General features: G+C 43.4%; 1 protein-coding gene across 4 annotated transcripts in view; it reads left to right on the plus strand.

Annotated features, from left to right (window-relative positions):
* The window catches only part of PAK5 (p21 (RAC1) activated kinase 5), a 258,934-nt gene that overhangs the window by 82,410 nt on the left and 156,925 nt on the right, over positions 1-19,599 (plus strand). For 2 of the 4 annotated variants that reach the window (XM_090051450.1, XM_090051475.1), the window contains exon 2: positions 14,900-15,071. The exons of the other annotated variants lie outside the window; for them this stretch is intronic. In XM_090051450.1, coding sequence (XP_089907576.1) covers positions 15,055-15,071 — 17 coding nt within the window. In that variant the 5' untranslated portion in view covers positions 14,900-15,054. The remainder of the gene's footprint in view (positions 1-14,899; positions 15,072-19,599) is intronic. 4 annotated transcript variants of the gene reach the window in all.

Below are 19,599 nucleotides of genomic sequence, written 5' to 3' on the forward strand. Positions count from 1 at the left end.
CTGACACTGGTAGAGATGGAAACTTTAGCTTTATCAACACAGAGCTTGATGTTGCATTCACTACACAGTAGGAGCTGGGGGGAGAGGAAGAACAAAATGTACAAAACAAGGCCCATGCTGGTGTGTCCAAAAACTAACTAGATAGATCCTTTCTGTGGGTGACAGGGTAGTTCAGTCTCCCTAACAGTTCAATCCTGGTCTTCTGTTTAGGCTGCCAACAATTGACTGAGAACATCAATTTATTTCATATAGGCCATTAAGCATCCATCAGATAATGACTTTTCATCGCTACAAATTTGGAGTCAATTCAAAACGATGACCTCAAGGTGAAAGGATTTGTACTTATTACTAATCTACTGAGCCACCCAATCCCCCTAGAGGCAAGGAATTAAGAAAAACACGCTTGATTTTTACAATGTCATGCCACCGGATTAATTCTACAGCCTTTCAATCAGTTATGTGCATAGGTAGATAGATCCTGCAAGGTATGCATCAGTTGTACATCACTGTACAACTAAACACTTTCCACTCATATATTGGTTATCGCCTTAGAACACATATGTATTGCTTTCATTTTACATACAGGAAGGAGGATATAGATATAGATTACAATAAAGAGGAGATAAATATAGTATGCACATAAACATGTGTACAAATTTGCATACACACACACACGGACATGTCAGGGACCTAATTTTTGCAGCTCTGACAAACAGGCATTTAAATTACACACCCATATTTAAATATATATATATATAATTACAATAATTTATTATAATATATACGTGATAATACTTTCAATATATGCATAATTTAAATGTCTGTTTGTCAGTGCTGCAAAAGTTAGGTCAGATCATGATCCCATTGAAGTCCTTAAGCGTTTAGCCATGGACTTGACATGTTGATTTTTTTTCTTTGAAACCAGTGGGATTCTGAAAATAAGTACTAACATAAAGAACTAATGTTGCAAAGGGTGAATAATCTCATATTGGGTGTATTGCATACATTGGATACAGTAAACTTGACTTCGCAGCAAATGAACTCCTGTAACTCCTGGAAATATACAGGTAGTTACCCGAAGGGCATGATTGTCAATTCTTTCTTTAGCATTATTTAGGGTTACCATATTTCCAGGTCCAAAAAAGAGGACAGTTGTCATGGGGGGGGCGTGCCCTGCCCCTGCCCCTGCCCATTCTGTTGCCCCTTACTGACAAGCCACTGCCCCCCCACAGCCCTGCTGTTGCCCCTCATTCTGGACCCACTGACTGCCCCCCTCCTCCCTTGCTGGTGACCCTCACTCTTGACATGCAGTCCCCTGGCACTGCCAGTGCCCTGCACACCAAAGCCACAGTCACCTGTTCTGTCCCCCATGCCCCTCGCTCCTGCCCCCTGCCAGTGTCCTGCACTCTGGACCTGCAGCCTTTGCATTCCTAGCCCTTCTGGTGCCCTGCACTTCCGACCCACAGATCCCTACCCCTCCCCATCCCATCCCCTCAGCCCTGTAGCTTTCTCTCTCTCTCTCTCTTTCTCACTGAGCCTGCGTGGGCAGCATGTGACACTCAACAACCAGTCACCTTGCCTGCTGCACCCAGCTCGAAGCAACCAGTCTGGGACAGCAGAAAACCCAGACATCTGCCCTTTTTTAAAAAATGTGACTGGACACAGCACAGGGGTCTAAAAAAGAGAACATGTCCAGGAAAACTGGGGCGTATAATAACCCTATATTATTCTCTTTCAAGTACCATCTTTAATGAATAAGGTCCTAGACAGCATGTCCCAGGCTAGCCCAACATTTTTTTTTTTTTTTACCTGTTCTTGAGACCTTGACTCAAGGTCTCTTCACTCTTCCAGTGATGCCAGCCTTCACCGCCCATTTGTCATCTTTCTCAAACCAGCATCTTTGTGTTTTTTGCCCTGCCTGTGTGTCCAGGAGAAGCATCCCATAATCATCTGCAAATCTACTTCATTGCCCTTTAGATGCCACCTGAAAACTTTCCTTTAGTGGAATGCCTACAAAATGCTTGACAGTGGTTAGGCAGTTAGTGTGCTAAGACCACTGCTTTTCTTGCTGATCAGAACTGTGGCACCCAGACTCACTGACCTTGAACAAGTAGAGGGGACAGTCAGGCAGCAGATTGTCTGCAACAAACAAAAGGAAGTGTTTGTGGGGTTTTATACTTCATGTAAATAACTTGTGGAGCTACTTGCTATAGGATGTACTGGCTGTAGTTGCAGGCAACACACCACTTAGGAATGTCACGTAAGGCTAAGCCTGGTGGTAACTGGGAGTGCCTGACAGGCAATGGGTCACCCCACACATGCTTTGCTTCTTACAATCTTTCTTTAAAGCATCTGCTACTTGCCACTGCTGGTAACAGACCTATTTGCAATTCATTGAAAGTGGGCCTAGGTCTACAATCTTCCTTCAGTGGTTAGAGGGAAGCACTAACTGTATAACAGTTTTATGTAATTGCAGTGCATCGGAGCAGACTCAATTAATCGAGTCTGCTATGGCAGTGGGAGTGCTTTAACAAAAGTTCATTTGATGAGAGATAGTTAAAGCACCCCTGCTGCCATTTTTCAGCATGGGTACACTGATGCACATGATGCTCCAAGCCCTTTAATTAGAGCCACTCTAAGATGCTCTCAGAGTCGCTCTAATTAAAGCACCCCTCCACTTCCAGAGCATGCGTATAAACTCCTAAGGGTACCAAGGAAGGATACCAAACAGAAACTTGGCTAGTGGCCACTGCCCCTTTAATGTATCTAAAGACCATGTGGACGGTGCCCAGTAAAACTTTTTCCAGAAACATGCATGAGCAAGGGAACAGAAGGCACAGTCGCATGGGTTCCCCCCAGCCAGAGTCTACTTCCTGGTTTGGTAAATGGACAGCTTGGCCAGGGCCAGGAGGAGGTTGCCTAGAAGGTCATGAGACTTGGTAGGGCTATGTATGGGGTGTATAGCCATCACCTCAGTCAGAGGTTCTTGAAGAGGCAGTAGAGGCAGCCAGGTGCGGTGCACTTGAGGTAGGTGTGTGCCAGGGTCTCCTAACTAGAAGGTAGAGTTATCAGGGGAATCAGTGAAGTGCCCATGCTTACAATCTTGAGTAAGTGTTGCCAGTTTAGAAACTGTAGGGGTAATAGGAATAGGTGGAATACAAGCAGAATAAGCCCTACATCCCCCCACCACCACCCCTCTTTGCACAAGGGGAGGATCAGGACATATGTAGCTACCCAGTGCTGTTCTGGCAACAGGAACACAATACACAATGCCCATCTCTGGAGACTAGCCAGGATGCCCAAAAGCACAGGCAGAATATTGAACTGGTGCTAGGATAAGCTGGACAGTATACGTTAGCACCCTCCCGTGGGCGGGTAGACATTAGAGGAGCCCTGTCCATGTCTGTAGCAGGTCAGACACCCTGACTTCCAGTTGGGCACAGTTCTTTGGCCCCAGTTGGCGTGGCTGGGGGACAAGTCAAATCCCAAATAAAGCAGTAGGCCCGTGCTCCACCAGATGGCTTATAGAGTGTGCGTAGAAGTGAATCCACTTGTGGCCTGTCACCTACTGCTAGGCCAGAGCTATTGGGAGGAGAAGGTCATCACATAAATGGATTGGTAGGCCTCCACTTTTGTCAGCCATTTGGATTCTGGACAGTAAGGAGCACATCATCAATATACACTGAGAGACCGCTCGTGGCTGGGTCAATGAACACCAACCCCATCAATAGCTTGCATAGAAGACAGAGAAAGGGCTTGATGGTAATAGAACAGAGCTGCCTGGATAATGGGCAGCCTTGATGTACTTACTACTCACTTGAATGTGGTGGCTTGTCTGGGTCCAGGTGAGCTTATCCGTGCCCTCAGTGGAGGAATATAGCATCTGGAGCCCTCAGTACCAATGAGGCTTCAGATGCTGTGGTCCACCTTGTCAAACACTTTCTCCTGGTCGAGGGATAACAGGATGAATGACAGACTAACCCTGCAAGTGAATTTGAGGAGGTCCTAGACCAGGTACAGGTTAATGAAGATGGTGCATTTTGGAACCATGTACACCCACCCAGAGGTATAACAATGTAGTCAGGTGCCGGGGCAGCTGCAATGCATATGAGCAGTGGTGACTTTTGGCTGTCACCATGCCCCTGGCCTGATCACGTGGCTGCAGCAGCAGTGTTTTTTCTGTCCTTCCAAGTCAGTGCCCTGGAAACTCCACCTTATTTATGCTACTACATAATAAGCTTCAGCCACAATGAGATGGCTTTGGCCACAACCTTATCCATTCAGGGAAGCAACTAGACACCAGTTCCTCAGGTTGCAGGGGTCCCCGTTTTTGGGCAGCAGGATCAGTGCATCTCTCCTGCACAGGGGCAGCTCCACTTTCCCTTCAGATTCTGTCCAGACCACAGCAAGTTCTAGACACAGGTCGTCCCAGAATGCATGGCAGAACTCTACTTTCAGCCTGTGGATGCCAGGAAACTTGTTGGTGGGCATTAGACAGAGGTCTTCCAATAACTTATCAAATAAGTGGATTCTTCAGCTGATCTTGATTACCCATGCTGACCTTTGGCAGTCCCTCCAACAGGACCTTACCTCCTGAATCTTCTCCAATCTGGGAGAAGAATCGCTTCTCGGCCTCTTGAAGGCTCGGAGCGAAAACATTTGCTCTTACCCTTTTTCACAGCTCCCTAGGATCTGTAAGGGGGCTGCCATTCTCCTCCAGGAGGCAAGTGATGTATACTTCTTGGCATCCCACCTCTTCTGAGAGCCTTAAAGCAGTGCAGGTGTAATATGGGAAGAATGTACCCAGGGCAGTCCTCTCTCACCCTTCCCTGTGTTTCCCTCATAGCTTTGATTTTGGGGCAGCAGCAAGCAGAATCCAGGCAGTGCGCATCATGGAGTGCAAGGTATTCTGAAGAATTGTAATTCTGTAGAGTAGCAATAGAGTTCACTGTTGCTAGCAAGGGTGGGAGGGGGGGGAAATTTACCTCATTATTTGCCATCAAAGCCAATGTTAATAGGGCAAAAAAAATACTGATTTTGATAGGAGAAAATGGAGTCAATTCTTCCCCTAGCAGCAGCAGACTCCACTGCCGCTTTACAAAATTATGATTCCCACCTTGTGCCCCAGGACATACAGTGTCTGTGCCACTACTTTCTGCAGCTGGAAAGTGCATGTAGAATGGGGGATGGGAGAGTGAGGCACCCCCTTTACATCCTTCTGGTGCCTATCTGTTTAGGTGGTGCCCAGGGTATGTGCCCTGCTTAACCACCCCACATTAGACTATTGAGAAAAAGCAGAAGCCACAGTCCATCTCCCAGAGAACCTATATCCGCAGCCAGGTGAATGCACTGTGGGCATGGCTGTTGTCCAGATATGGGATCTCTTCTCATTTCTCCTGGCACTCCCCACAAATAGATTCCTTTGGTTTAGTGGAAAGGTGCCTCTCCAGCTCCAAAACCCTCCCTCTTGAGGTGCTCCATGGCCACCTCCCTTTGCTTGCTCTGCCTCTGTAGGTAGTCGCAGCACAAGTGTCACACAAACATTCCCCATGTGCCACCATCTCCATGCCAAAGGAAAGGCCCACCTCTGCTCATGCCAGGCTACTTGGAACTACCAGAAGGATTTGTTTCCATCCATCTGATTTTCTCCAGGACTAGGTTCTGGGGTGTAGCTCCTGAGGTGTAGAGACCAACCTTGTTGGCAGTCCCCCTCTTTGATAGTATAAGGGAGACCTCCTCCAGGTTGGAGGGATTGAGCTGCATCTAGCTCTCCCACTTTGCAAAGGTTGTTGCTTGCTGTACCTTGAGGACCAACTCCCACTTGGCATTTGTGGGGACTTGGGATGTGTCAGCCATTGGTGGAGGGAGTGACTAGGGAGTGTTAGTGATGGGGTAGTGCCCACCTCACCATGAAGGACCTTTCTACCTCTGCTTTTGTGTGTCCCATGAGCTAGATTGTGACCTGACTATGGAAGCATTGCATGTGACAGAGGCCTGAGTCTTGGCATCCCATCACGAGAGTTGTGACTTGGGAACTGAGTTTCTTCTGGCTGAGAAGTGGGGAAATGAAGGCTATGTTGGGGATGAAGGTAGGTACAGAGCTGAACACCTTCCTGTTCCCCAGGTCCTTGAAGGTCTCAAAGTGGACATAAACTCACCACACAGAGGGCCGCTTTCTCCCGCACTGTCTGGTAACAGCCTCCATGACAAAAACCAGCACAACTTGTCTGTACATCTTAGAAGCCACCATGATTTTGGGGTCCCCTACTACCCATGCCAGCACCCAGACAGAGGGTCCCCCCATTCAGGCATGGCAGGGAGCAGGTGGCAGCCTACCCCATGCCAGCTGATGGTGCCAGGAATGAGGCCTGACCTGTCCAAGCAGTGGGCAGAGATAAAGTACCTGCAGATTTCCCTAGAGCTGATTGGCCATAGCTGTGTCTGCTTTGCTGGGCAGCAAAGCCTGTACAGCTGATGGAGGGCTGAGTGGGCAAGGCACTAGCTGGCGAACCATATATGTCTGCAACAGATGGAATTGCTTTTGGCCATTGTGGCAGGCCGTTTGCCTTTTCTACTCCCTTTGGAGGAGGCACCCAAGGAACTCTTGCCCTCATCCCCACCTTCGTAAGTGGTGGGGGAAAATACTATTTGGGGGGGATGAACCCCACCCCTCCCTCCCACAGGGCTGTTGCGTAGCTGGCACATGCTGGTGCTCTATGTGGTGGCGGAGAAGGGGCTGTACACCGAGTGGCACCAGGTGCTGCAGCACAGCAGCACTGGTGCTTCTGCTGTTGCCAGCTGCTGCCAAAAGTTGCGGGGGGGGGGGCAGCCCTATTCACCTTGACCTTCCACTGCCTATGCCTGCCTTCACCCTGCTTTGGGGAAATATGGAGCCACTGGGAGGAAGACTGGCCAGAGGGATCCTTCTGGTTCTTTTTGCCACCCCCTGCCACTTTTGAGAGGCTTCTGGGGAAGCAGATTAGGGTGGGGTGAACTTTTGTGAGCTTGGGAGGGAAGAAAGGACATTTCTCGTGTTCTGCTTTATGCTCTTCCTATCTGTTGCAGTACCTGTCTCCTGCCTAAGAGATTAAACCCTTGAGAGCAAGGGCTGCACTTTTGTTCTGTTCTTGTCCAGCCCCTAGTTCATTTGAGATTCCCAAGAACTCTGCCAATGTTGGATCATTCATTTAAATTACATTTCTTTTAATTACCAAAAAGCGTATGTTAATTAAGAGCATTTATTTCACATTTTGTTATATGAAGGCAGGTCAGTTAGAAACCCAAAATATGTCAGAGTCAGTTTAACTAAAGACTCTGGGTGACTGTAATGATTTAATAGTGATAGAATTATCAGAAGCTCAAAACTGAATAATTAAATTATTTGTCTTTTTCATCTCTTTTTTTAGAGTTCTTAAGTATTTAATACTCTTCTGTGGAGCAATTAATGCTCACTGGTGTATTTTCCTTCCATAAATTGTATTTTGATCTCAACAATTTCTGACTGACCTAACGAGACTGCTTTAATGTATTCAATTTAATATGGGGAAAAATCACATGCAGTCAATTACTTGTACCATCAATTGAATGGGGACAACAGATTATATAGCATTGCTTTACTGAGGCTTGATGAGCCAAGTCCCACACCAGCCAAAACTGGTGAAAGCCATGCAGAAGACAGATGTGCACCTGAGCAAATGTAAATGCTACTCTTCGTCCCGCTTATCACTGACATGCTCAAGTGTACTGGGCAAAACCAAAATGGATGGCCAAAACAACTTCTTTTTGAAGGGGAGAATGAGACATGTCAGAAGATCAATTTCTTCTCTTGCCTCCTTACATGTAATCAATAGACCATACCACTGGCTACAGTCTGGACTAAATCTTCACCATGGGTTCGGCCACTAAAGGCAATTTAAACAGCCTCCTGACTGAACCCAAGGAGAGTCCAAAGCTCTCGCTATTCCTGTTGGAATAGTGAACAGACTAGGAATGTCTTCCCTTGCAGCATATGGAGCCAGTAGGTTTACAGTCCTCTGAAAAGGGCCTCATTCACAAGACAGGAGAGCAGTAGGTTAGTGTAACACTGCTCAGTGCAAATGTTTCTCTGTTTAGGCAGTAGTTGTTATGATAATTAGGTGTGCTCTCCCAAAATTCATGGATAGGAACTGTGCTGGGAAACAGATAAAAAAGGAGAGAGACCTGTAGTCATCTGCAATTCTTCTTTGTGCATAGTTCATTGGATAAAGAGTGGCCGGCCACAGAAACACCTGTGAAATAGAAGCAGTAATGATAAAGACACACGTGGGAACACAGCAAGGCAGGCAAGGAATGTGCCTAGAAAATAGAAAGTAGCATAGGATTGCAGATGAAAAGGCCTGTATTTGCAGCATATCTGCATACATCTGGTCAGATGCCAAAAGATTCCATACTCCTCCTGCCACAGTATGCTGCAACTCAAGTGGGATCATTCCCAGTTAAAACTACTGTTCTTGTTTTAAAGCTGTAATGATCCCAAAAAAACCACTTTGTTTTACTAATTCTGACACTGTTCCCCTCTTAGTAAGTTCAGAAATGTTCTTACTGTTGTGAATTCAAGTGACTGTTTCTCCCTTGTTTACACTAACCATTAAAATACTGTGATTAATGAGATGGCTCATCTCAACATCATTTTAATGACTATGTACAAAAAGCTAAGATCTAGCTTGGCAAATAAACAAACCCACTCGCCCTGTATCTCCTGAACTTGAAAAATTTAATTCGATTTTTCAGGGATGAAGTATCTAGTTCTGTTTCTCTGGGATTTTGTAACATCAACATTAGGGCACAGCCTACCATTTCTAATTTCCAAATGTAAAACAACACAGAAGAAAGTGGTGATGAGTGTGAATATACAAAAGTCCATTATCTTGTCCTTGAAATTTAGAACCTCGTCTCAGGCCCAGTGAAGTCAATTGGAGTCTTTCCTTTGACTTCAAGAGGTTTTGAAGTGTCAGTACACTAATCATCCTCCAAGAGAACAAAAAATATCCTGAAAGAAGCTGCACACACAAAAGGAGGAGGGAAAAAAGCCCACCATACTGTGTCAAATGCATTGATCCTTCTTAGTATCTTCTCTGTTACCTTGAGTTTCTTTCATCTTTTAGGATATTGTAGGGCCCATCTTAGTTCTGTAATGGCACTGAAGTGGAATAAAATCAGTCATGTCTTCTGAATGGTTGCTAGTTTACCTAGCAACTTACTTCCCCAGCATTTTGTCATAAATCCCATTGTCCTGTTGGCTGGATTTCTGTTCTCCTTGAGGCTGTTACCTTCTTTTACTCCTAGAACTCTCCTTGGCTTCATTTGCAGTTGTTATTTTTTATTAACAGCTTCCTTGCTTCATTCCTAATTTCCTTTGGGACCTTTGGGCATATGCCACGGAAGTGCTGAGGACTTGTCATATCTATCCTTTATTACTTTATTCTGGAGCTAGAATAGACCAGAAAATGGAAATTGCTTCCCTCAAAAATGTTTTTTTTAAATTTTTTAAAAACCTTTATGTCCCTAATCCTGATGAAAAGTACTTAAAAATAAAAAAAAACCTTTGAGAGAGAGGATTTCCAGTAAAATCCAGATTTGAGAGAACAGTGGTACCCCTGTCTTCTTTTGAATTTAATTTTTTTTATGCAGGTAGAAAGTGAAAGATAATGAGGACACTGGGACACTGCACACGCAGGTGTTCCCCACACTTCTGTTTTGCAGCACAGGGGTGGGGTTTGCCCTCAGGAGATTCTGGGGTCAAAAAAACCCACCCCTAAAAAAAAGTGGGGCAGTGTACGTGGCGGCAGCATGTGCCACCCAAAACTGGAGCCCATTTTGCCGGAGCCACACTGTGGCTGCCAGCCAGGCTCCTTGCTGCAGGATTCAGCTGCAGCTCCTAGAGGCCCTCAGGATCCCAGATAAGGCTTCTGGGGCCAGCACAGTTGCTGGCTCCAGCCTCCCTTACCTCATTCAGGGTAACCTGCCGCATGCCAGTGCATGCATGACATGGGTGTTCCCCAGGGACAAGTAGCAGTGACACATTGTGCCGTTGCTGTTTGTCCCCAGGGAAAACCAGGGGGTACACATCCCCATAAGTGGGAACATGCATTTCCCTGGGGACAAATAGCAGTGGTACAAACTTATGCTGTTGCTAGTTGTTCCTGGGCACACTCCTCCACTCACACTCTGGTGTGTACCAGCTTGTCCTGGGTGGGGCAGGGGAGTCTGGGGCCAGTACCAGGGCTGGCCTCAGCAGCCTTACCTGGGGTCTGCAGTGTTGGTGTTCCAGGCATTTAGAGCCTGGCAGGCAGCCAGAGCATGACTGGCTGGCCAGGCCCTGGTTTTGTTGCAGCAAGAACCACCCCCCTCACCCCCCCCGAAAAAAAAGTAAAAAAAAGCTGTGGCTGCAGTGTGCACCACACCACTTTTTTGCCATATTTTTTTACTCCAGGAGATCTCAGTGTCAAAAGAAACCCACCATGCTGCATCACAGAGAATGTGTGCACGTGCAGTGTATGCAGTTTGCAGCGCTGCAATTTTCATGTGTGTGCTCATAAGGATGCACCCCGGTGGACACTTGGGCTTGGTGGGGAGGCATGAGGTCTGTCTATGTTGCAGCAGAAGTAAGTGTAGATTTTCACCTTGTAGACTGAGAGTTCAAGATACATATAAAAAATAGATATGTTACACAGGTTTCATGAGCTGCAGCTCACTTCCTCGGATGCTGTGAAACGATGTCCAAAAAAGGAGAATATAAGAAGAGGAGAGAAATTAGCACAAAGCTCAGTCTAACTTCTGAGTCGGTGATCCTCACTGCTGCTTCAACCTCAGAACTGAGGGGGTGAGGATGCCCTGGGGGTGACTTAGCACTGTGGGTCTCTGGCATGCTCAAGAGGGGACTTGCTGCATCCTCATTGCCTCATTTCCAGGGCTGTGCTCTTGGAGAAGGAGTGGATGGATGGGGCTGAGATGGAGTTCTCTGCCACCACTGTGTAGACATGTCCAGGATGTCTGAGATCCCTAGATGTCCAGCACTGGGGCTACAAGGCAGGCAAAAAGGCTGATCACCCAACCTCTCTACCTCCCTACCTCACATTAGCCTGACTGCAGCTCTCCACAGCCTGCTGGAAGGGCCTTGTCAATGTTGCTTTCTCTATGCAGGCAGAAAATGAAATGGACAAGATAATTTCATTTCAGTTTTCCCAATAGGAAAATCATAATTTTCTTATAAAAAATGTCAGTGCAATGAATGGCTGCTTTCCTTTGGAGAATCGTTCTGACAAATTTTCTGAATAGCTTGATCTAAAACCTCCTTTTGTGGTGTCTCAGGAATTCATAGAACTTCATTTCAATTATCAGGGAAGAGTAAAACCGTAGTAATCATCCCTAACATTCAGCATACAGTGAAGTGTGTAATGAAGATTGATGGAAAAAAATAATTTACCATCTCACCAATGTCTTTATCACTCTTAATTGTTCCTTTTTTGGCCTTGGTAGTCCAGTAGACCCACCTATTCTCTCTCAGGCTTTTCTGGTCCTGTTATACTTAGATCTCCTGTCATTCTGTTTTTTTAACCTGTTGTTTGCTCTTCAGATTCTTAGCCTTCCAAAATGCTGTTTGCTGCAGCTTACACTTTAATCTTAAGGAGGAAAGTAAACAAGATTTTACAAAAGTAAAATCTCTAGCTTGTAAAACATCTTGAACTTTGTCATTTAGCTAGGTTGACTTCCTTATTACTTCCCTGTTTCCTTTTAATGTTCAGGGATCTCTATACTTTCTAAGACCCCGTTTCTTTAAATAACATCAATGCTAGATCCAGCCATTTTAATAGTCTTACTGGATTTTGACTAATTTTCTTTTTTTAAAAACTCTAAATTAAGTTGTTTATTGCTAGATATGGGTACCTCTCCTCTGCTCAGGGTATTGAACTTAATTATACAAAGCTGGACTTAATTATATAACTTTGATTTAACCCCTCTGTGTTTCTTTTATTTAAAACGCTTAAAAATGACACTATAGTTATAATAATTTATTACAGTTCTATATGTGTTAAGCGTAACTGGAATATCTTCTATTCCTTTTAAAAAATAGCAAGGTAATTAACATTTTTTTGGTGTTTCCTTACAGTGAATTTTGTTAGGATCTGATCTTGGATTTATTGATCAAAAACAAATCTTTTCAATTTTCAGTGTGAGCAGAATAGAGCCCTTGGGCTAACATTTTCAGAAGCATCCACTTTTTTTGACTGATTCAGTTTTAGGGCACAAAAGACCATTTCATTTTCAGTGGCCCTGGATACCTGCATCTCCCATTGACTACGTATGGTACTCACAAGTGATCAGAACATTTGAAAATCAAATTATAGGTATTAAAAATAGGACATGCAAAAGTGAGGCAACAAGAAAGCCTATTGAATGTGTAAAATAATTCACTAAAATCAAGAGTTAGGTACAGACATTCAAAAAGCCCAAAACTGAATTGATTCAATCTTTGCATGTTAGTCTCACCTGTGTAGATTGAACCAATTTGCAAGTGAATAGACATTCACTTTTGACTCTGGAAATGCAGGCATGTGCCTGCAGTGGCTCAGGCTAGAAGGTGGCTCAGAAGTTGGGGGTTTGGGTGGGGGCGGTGTTAAAGCAAGCCCTGGCTGGAGGGAAACTAAGCTGGGGGAAGATGAGTGCGGGGGTGGCGTGGGCACTGATAGGCTCTGCTTGTGCACCCAGGGCCATGGTGACCAGACACCAGTAGCCTGAAGGGAAGTGAGGGGTTTAATCCTCCCTTTACAGGCAGCAGCAGGGGCACCGATAGTAAACCTGTAACAGAACGTAAGTTCACTACACATACACCAGTTTCAAAATGGCTGAAACTGGTTTGAGATAAACCTGGTTGAATGTAGTTCCAGACTTAAGTTCTGATGCTACAGTTCACTGACTTCTGTTCTATTATAGTTTCTGATCACTTAAATCGGTTTGTGTGTAACTTCTGTCCCCAGCCAAGGAGAGTTGTAGATGATCTGTAAGATCAGACTTGAGCTGAAGTTTTTGTTAAGGTCTAGAGGAAAGTCTTAAGGTGTTAGGAAGGTAATCATGTACATTAAAAAAATGTATTGTTCACTGTAGTTTGGACTGATTGTTACATAGCAGCAAGCCATGTCATTAGATTATATGTGAAAAAGCAGGAGGGAGCACAGCGGTGTTACTTTTTATAGTTTGTCTTTGAAAGCAAGCAGTCATCTCTTCTTACCCCTTCTAATGCTAGACAAGTGTGGGAAACAGACTTAGTCAGCTCTACAGTTTTGTCATATTGTACTTGGGGGAAAGGCTGTAAACAGTGCTGTACGGGGGTTTCCAGCAAAGTGCATTCTGAGTATAATTATTAGTCAATGATATTAATGTAGGCATTTGAAACAAATGCTGTATTTGGCACCCAGACAAAATTAGCACTAAAATCTTAGTGGAAATGGCCTGTTGCACTTTATCAGCTGTGGGTTATTCCTCTCTTCTTGTTTCTTCATAATACTGTAAATGTACGGGTGCTGCTTCATGCTAGGACTATGCAATCCTTTTGCAGTTCACAGGGTGGAAAGGGTGTTAATAATTAGCAAGGAGGTGCAGTGGTATTCAAGTTGTCTATGTGTCAGCCAGCTGGCCAGAATTAGAATTCAGCCGTCTCTTGTAGTTCACTGCTGAGTGCTTAGTGAAAAAGACAGCCGTTTATTTTGTTCGCTCATAGTTGCTGGTGTCTGCAGTTTGCACAAATGTTCATTGGGAGTTACCAGACTATGCAGAACATACCTATTGTAGATAAGATCCTTTTCATTTTCTATCAGAGTAATGGTCATCTCTGATGGTTTTAGAAACAGAATCATCTATTTCAAGAGGACCTTTAGCATTTTACTAAGTTGGAAAAGATGATTTAAAACACTGTGCAACTTGCTGTCCTGATACTGGGCTGTTGTTTTAATACTTTAATCAAGCGTCATGTTCATGGTAAGTGACAAAACCTGAAAATATTGTGTTGCAGTCTGAATCAAAGAAGGGTCAATATTATTGTTTAATTGATATGGATTCAGTGGTATAATTATATTGAGGCAAATTGCATCATATCAAATTTGTGAGGTTTTTTTTAAAGTGTATTATAGGCATAAGTTTCACAGGCTTTCTGAAGCAGTATTAAAAACAGCAGTCTCTTTTATTTTTCTTCTTCTTTGATCATGGTGACCAAGTATGAATTTTAAAACTGTGCAATTCCTGATGTTTTTTTAAAAGAATTAACTGTTTTTATGATGTTTTAAAAGGGGAATGACTTCTCTGCTTATATTTAATCTATTCTATATAGTTTTCTGTGTAACATACTGTAGACTACCCTTATTTTAATGTTGTGTCTTGTTAATACTTCAATTATTATTAACTGTTTTCATAGTTTTATAGTTGTTATGGGCTGGAAGGGACCTTGCAGATCATTGGGTGCAGCCCTCCTGCACTTGGGCAGGAAAGACTGCTGGGATCAGATGACCCCAGCAGTGAGTGATCCATCTTTATTGGTTCAGGATTCATTATAATTAACTTACCTTGATAAATGAAAGAATTTATGTGACTATCAGCTGTATAGCGATCTAATATGTAGACTGTACCTGCAGTGTTCCTATTTTATAATGGAATCAGAAAAAATCCAGATTAAGTTGAAGATTGCCTTATGCCTTTGAGAGAGGGTAAACACTGTCATTTGCAGTGGATAATTCTATTCTGATTTTAAGACTCACTAAATACTTAACAGCTCTTGGTAGGGTAGGAAAACTGGCATGAGCTTTAAAGAAGTCAAGATGATCATCTCAGTTATGCATAAATGAGATTTCAACATTATAATTCACTCCAGGGGTTCTGCTGATGCCATAAACTCCAGGAACACAGATGAAGTTGTGCAGGAACACCAGCAGAGCTTGGAAAGTGAATTAATAGCAAGGTGTTTGTTTACAGTCTTCTGTAAAATGCTGCTGGGAATATCTGGTTCGTTTTTTTAAACCTTCAGTGATGATCCAAACATTGAGGTAAGATGAGAATGCTATTTTCTCAAGTCTATTCTCCTCCTATACTAACACCACATTTAAAAAAGAGAAAGCAAGAACATAAACATTGGAATGGTCTGATGCTAGAAAATCAAGTTTTTTGGATTTTGACACAAGAACACAATATGAAAAGCCCAATGATTTTTCTTCAAGCTTAGTTAAACATTCTGCTTTACAATACTTTTTTTGTGTGCGCATGTGTGTCACTACATATTCTCTATGTTAATAACCACTCTTAATCCTGTAACACTCAAGCTGTAAACTCCCTGGCATTTTTGTAACTTAGAAAATATATGCAAATAGACAAGCCATGGCAGATGTAAATGTCACTGGCAATTAGAAGTAGTAGTAAAGTATTCTTGTGTTCAGAATTTGTATATTTTTTTCTTATCTAAAAATGGGCCAGTGTTTATGTTCCCTTTCAGAGTTGTGTTTTATAGGTGTTGAACTATTTTCTCATTTAGATCAGGCAAAGTGGCCTTCCACCTTTAGAAATATGGTGATTGGAGAACTCCCTGGGCTGTTGCTCTGTTGTTCTGAGTGGTCATGGTATTCTGGGTAATGACAGCAATGAAGCCCTCGCTGGCTATGTCATGCTATTGTCCACATGCATTAAGCACGGATTGAATTTATTCATGGAATACAGATGAACTATTCCTTTAATAGCCCCTTTCTCTGAACAAAGCTGATAGGTTTGCTCATCCTTTGGCCTTTGCTCCAATCTGTCTGTCTACATCTCTTACCTTTTTGCCTGTGTATCATTTTGACTGATTAGTTCAAGTGCCTTAGCAGGATATAGCAAGCATCTGTCTATGAACCCTTCTGATGTAGGTACCTCAGCCATTTTGTTGCAGTTTCACAGAGGGAAGCTGAATAGACAGATATAAGGTCATCTGATACCCTTTTGCAGTAGTTATTCAGAATTAGCCATAGTATGTGGGGGGAAAAACAACCACATGTATTCTCTTGCCTCTAATAAATATACACACTCAAAGCATGGTTGCCATGGTCAGAAATAGCTTAATATTGACTGAAATTTTTCTGCCAATTGTTTTCAGTGACAGAAAAGGTGGTTTAATCAAAATTGAAACATTTTGCAAAGATAATTTAATGTCAGTTAAAGTTTTCTTTTTAAATTAAAACATCTAACCAAACTCCTGTTCATTTTGTTTAGAATTGCTTTAAAAAAAACCCCAAGCCACCCAAAATTCAGCAAAATTGTTTTAACCAAAAACTAGATTTTTGATCTGCTCTACAGATGCTCTTTATGTTCCCCAAATATGCCAATCCTATAACTGTTACAGGTTGCTGAATGTAAGAACCTGCTTCAGACTATGCTGGATTTATGGGCAATATGCCGTACTTGTACATTTACCTAATTCATCCCACTTGACTTTTTTTTTTATTTGTTCTCTTTTTTGCTCAGTTGAAGTTGTTTGTAGTAGTATTTTTGAGTTATGATGCAATCTGGGAACCCATCATTTGGCCAAGACATTTCAGTGTTTGAGACTGTCAGCCTGTATTTACAGGTAATTTAAATGGTCTCTTTATACCACAGTAGACTGACCAGAGAAACCTTTGGCGTGCAAACCAATATGGCTTTTAGGAAGGATAAGTGAATATCTACCCTCTGCACTAATTTTTTGATAGATATTGGAGAAAGGAGTACTGTTTAACAAATCATTTGAGTCCACTCCAGGCATATCAACCGATACTCATACGAAATCCAATTTGCAGGTAAATCTGTGCGCACCCTTGGGGGAGGCATGAAAGGCCATGTGACCCTCCAGCTTTCTGCATAGGGTGGATGCAGGCTGCTTGCTGTGGGCTCAGGGCTCCCCTACCTTTGCCCCAGGAGCCACACACTGGCTGTGCTATGTCCCCTCTCCACACAGCGGTGGGAGACACAACTTGCCACCCCCATTGCTGCGGTTAGGCAAGAGATGCACAGCCAGTACATGGCTCCCAGGCAAAGGCAGTGGGGTGGAAAGCCCTGAGCCCACAGCGGGCAGCCTACATCCACCCCACACAAAGCTGGGGGTCACATGGCCCCCCATGCCTCCCCCGGGCACTCATGCAGTGGCAGGAAGCCACCCTCCCTGCTCTTTCAACTGTGGCCCCTGGACAAGCCACCCACAGCTCTCTCCCTGCCCCAGCCCTGGGGTTCCATTCGCTGCCCTGGCTAGGCAGCAGCCCCAGCTCCAGCCCCTGCCCCACTTCCTCCCTCACCATGAGGGCCTCCATCTGTCCCCCTCCCCCATATGCCTCTTCCCCTCCACAGACTTACCTTCAGGGCTATGGTCTCCATGCCTCCCGGTTGTGCTCCTGGCTGCTTGCATTATATGGCTGGGCGCATGTATGTAGCATCTGGGGGTGTCTGCCAGAAAACATGTTTTATTTATCAGTACATTATTGGCTACACCAGCCAAAAAAGCTGATAGTTGATAATATTAATTTTCCTTTTACTGGTGCCGATCCGATATGGTACCGATATATCGGTGAGCCTCTACTAGTAATAAAAGGTACTAATTCACACAGTAACCAGTGCTACTACACAGTATACTAATTCTATTGTGCATTAGCACGGCTTTTACCATGATATGCTAATGCGCAGTAGGATTAGTCTACTGCGCATTTAGCATCTTGTGTAGACATGCCCAGTTTTATGAACTCAGAATCCATTTACAGTGTATATTCTTTAATATTTGTTTGAAAGTCATCATTCCTTCAAACACTCTAACTAGTAAATTCACTTGCTAAACACTTCCAGAGAAGGCAAACACAAAAAGAGAATAGGCCTTAAATGTTTAGGTGAGCAAATATTCACAGTGCTATTAGAGTTCCAGTGAGCTTTAATAAACACATAAATATTTCCCATATTCTTTGGCCACTTTTGAAGGCTAAGTGCTAATCCATTTAATTTTACATATTAGTGAAAATCACTCATCTGTTTTTTCCCAGTTGTTGTACAGTTATAGCTACTTAAAGGATAAAGAATATTCTACCCACAGAATAAATGCCTGCTGCAAAAACTCATTTAGGTAGTGATAAAAGGAATGGAGTGATATGAATGTGTGTTTATACACAGACCGAGTGGGGGTGGGATTTATAATGGTTAGAAAAGGTAGTACATATTTCAAGTGTTTGTGAACCATCTCATTTTAGACTTGTCCAGGCTGCATACTTCTTTTTTTCTTTCTCCCGCCTGAGATCAGTTAATAATAGCTGTTTCAACTCTACAAATTTGCCTCATATGTGAACACAGTGAACTACCAATTCCAGTCCTGGGTTATCAGGGAGAATTGGTATTAGCCTTTTGAGGGTCTGTTCCAGTCTACTGTATTGTCTGAATTACAAATGATGCATAAATACATGACAACTCTTTTAAAGCAGAACATCCATTCTGGAAAATTACAGTACCATGTAAGTGCTCATTTGGTTGGTTTTATAACAGAATAGGAAATGTTTTTAAATAATATAATTTTTAATGACTTCATTTCTTTAGAGTGCTTTAATACAGCTGTATCAATGGCCTTTTGCATATTTTTTTTAAATGGACAGAATTCAGGGGGAAAAATAACTTTAAAAAGATAAATTGCTCAGATAAAATTGCCCCAATTCCAGCTAGTTCTTGCCTCTGAAAAGAAAATCAGGCCTGTAAACCCTTATGTAAGTGCTTAACTTTAAGCATGAGAGTACTCTCAGTAGCTCTTTTGGGCCTAAACCAGTGGTTCTCAGACTTTCTAGACCAAAAGTCCCCCTCATTAGACTCAGGCACCCTTTGGAAAATGCCAGCTCTTCATTTTCACTTGTTTCTTGACTATGGAAAAATAGAGCAATTATTTTGTTGCGAAGAACTCAAAAAGATCACAGCAGGTCAGAATGTTTTAACGCTATAGATTCCCATGTGAAATCTCTGTTTTTTATCTTGTGAATCATGTTTGCACACTTAACTGTTCTAACATTATGTGACATCTTGTGGCACCCTTGAAAGGATCTCAGGGCACCCTAGGATGTCATGGTACTCTGGTTAGGAATCACGGGCCTAAACATAGGAGTCAGATTATACACAAGCATAAAAGTTTGCGAAGTCAGACCTGAAGTTTACCCCTATACAGACCAGCACATGCCACTGAATGCACGAACAGTATAGTGTGAAACATGAACAGTGAAGGATGCAGTAAAGGTTAATTCACCCAGGTTGTGATAGACCAAAGGAAAGGAGATAAGTCCAGATTTAAACCCTTCTCTTGGAACTGGAGGGCAGAGGTGCAGAGGCACAGCAGCACAGCTCTGTACCGAGAAGAATTGTGTGGCATCAGGGGCAGTGCCAGCTCCTGCTGTGTTAGTCGCGACAGTATCTCCAGCCACGGCTGAGGCAACAGCTGCTTTTGTTACACTGCAGAGAGGTGATATCTTAACTCACCAAATGTTAAAGTCTACTCAGAAACTGTTCAGAAGCCAGTGGAAATTGGAGGATCAATGTTCTCTGCCTGAACCTCTGCCTAAG

The sequence above is a fragment of the Crocodylus siamensis genome, chromosome 1, assembly GCF_052110815.1.
Source record: "Crocodylus siamensis isolate JL-2025a chromosome 1, ASM5211081v1, whole genome shotgun sequence".
Lineage (NCBI taxonomy): Eukaryota > Metazoa > Chordata > Crocodylia > Crocodylidae > Crocodylus > Crocodylus siamensis.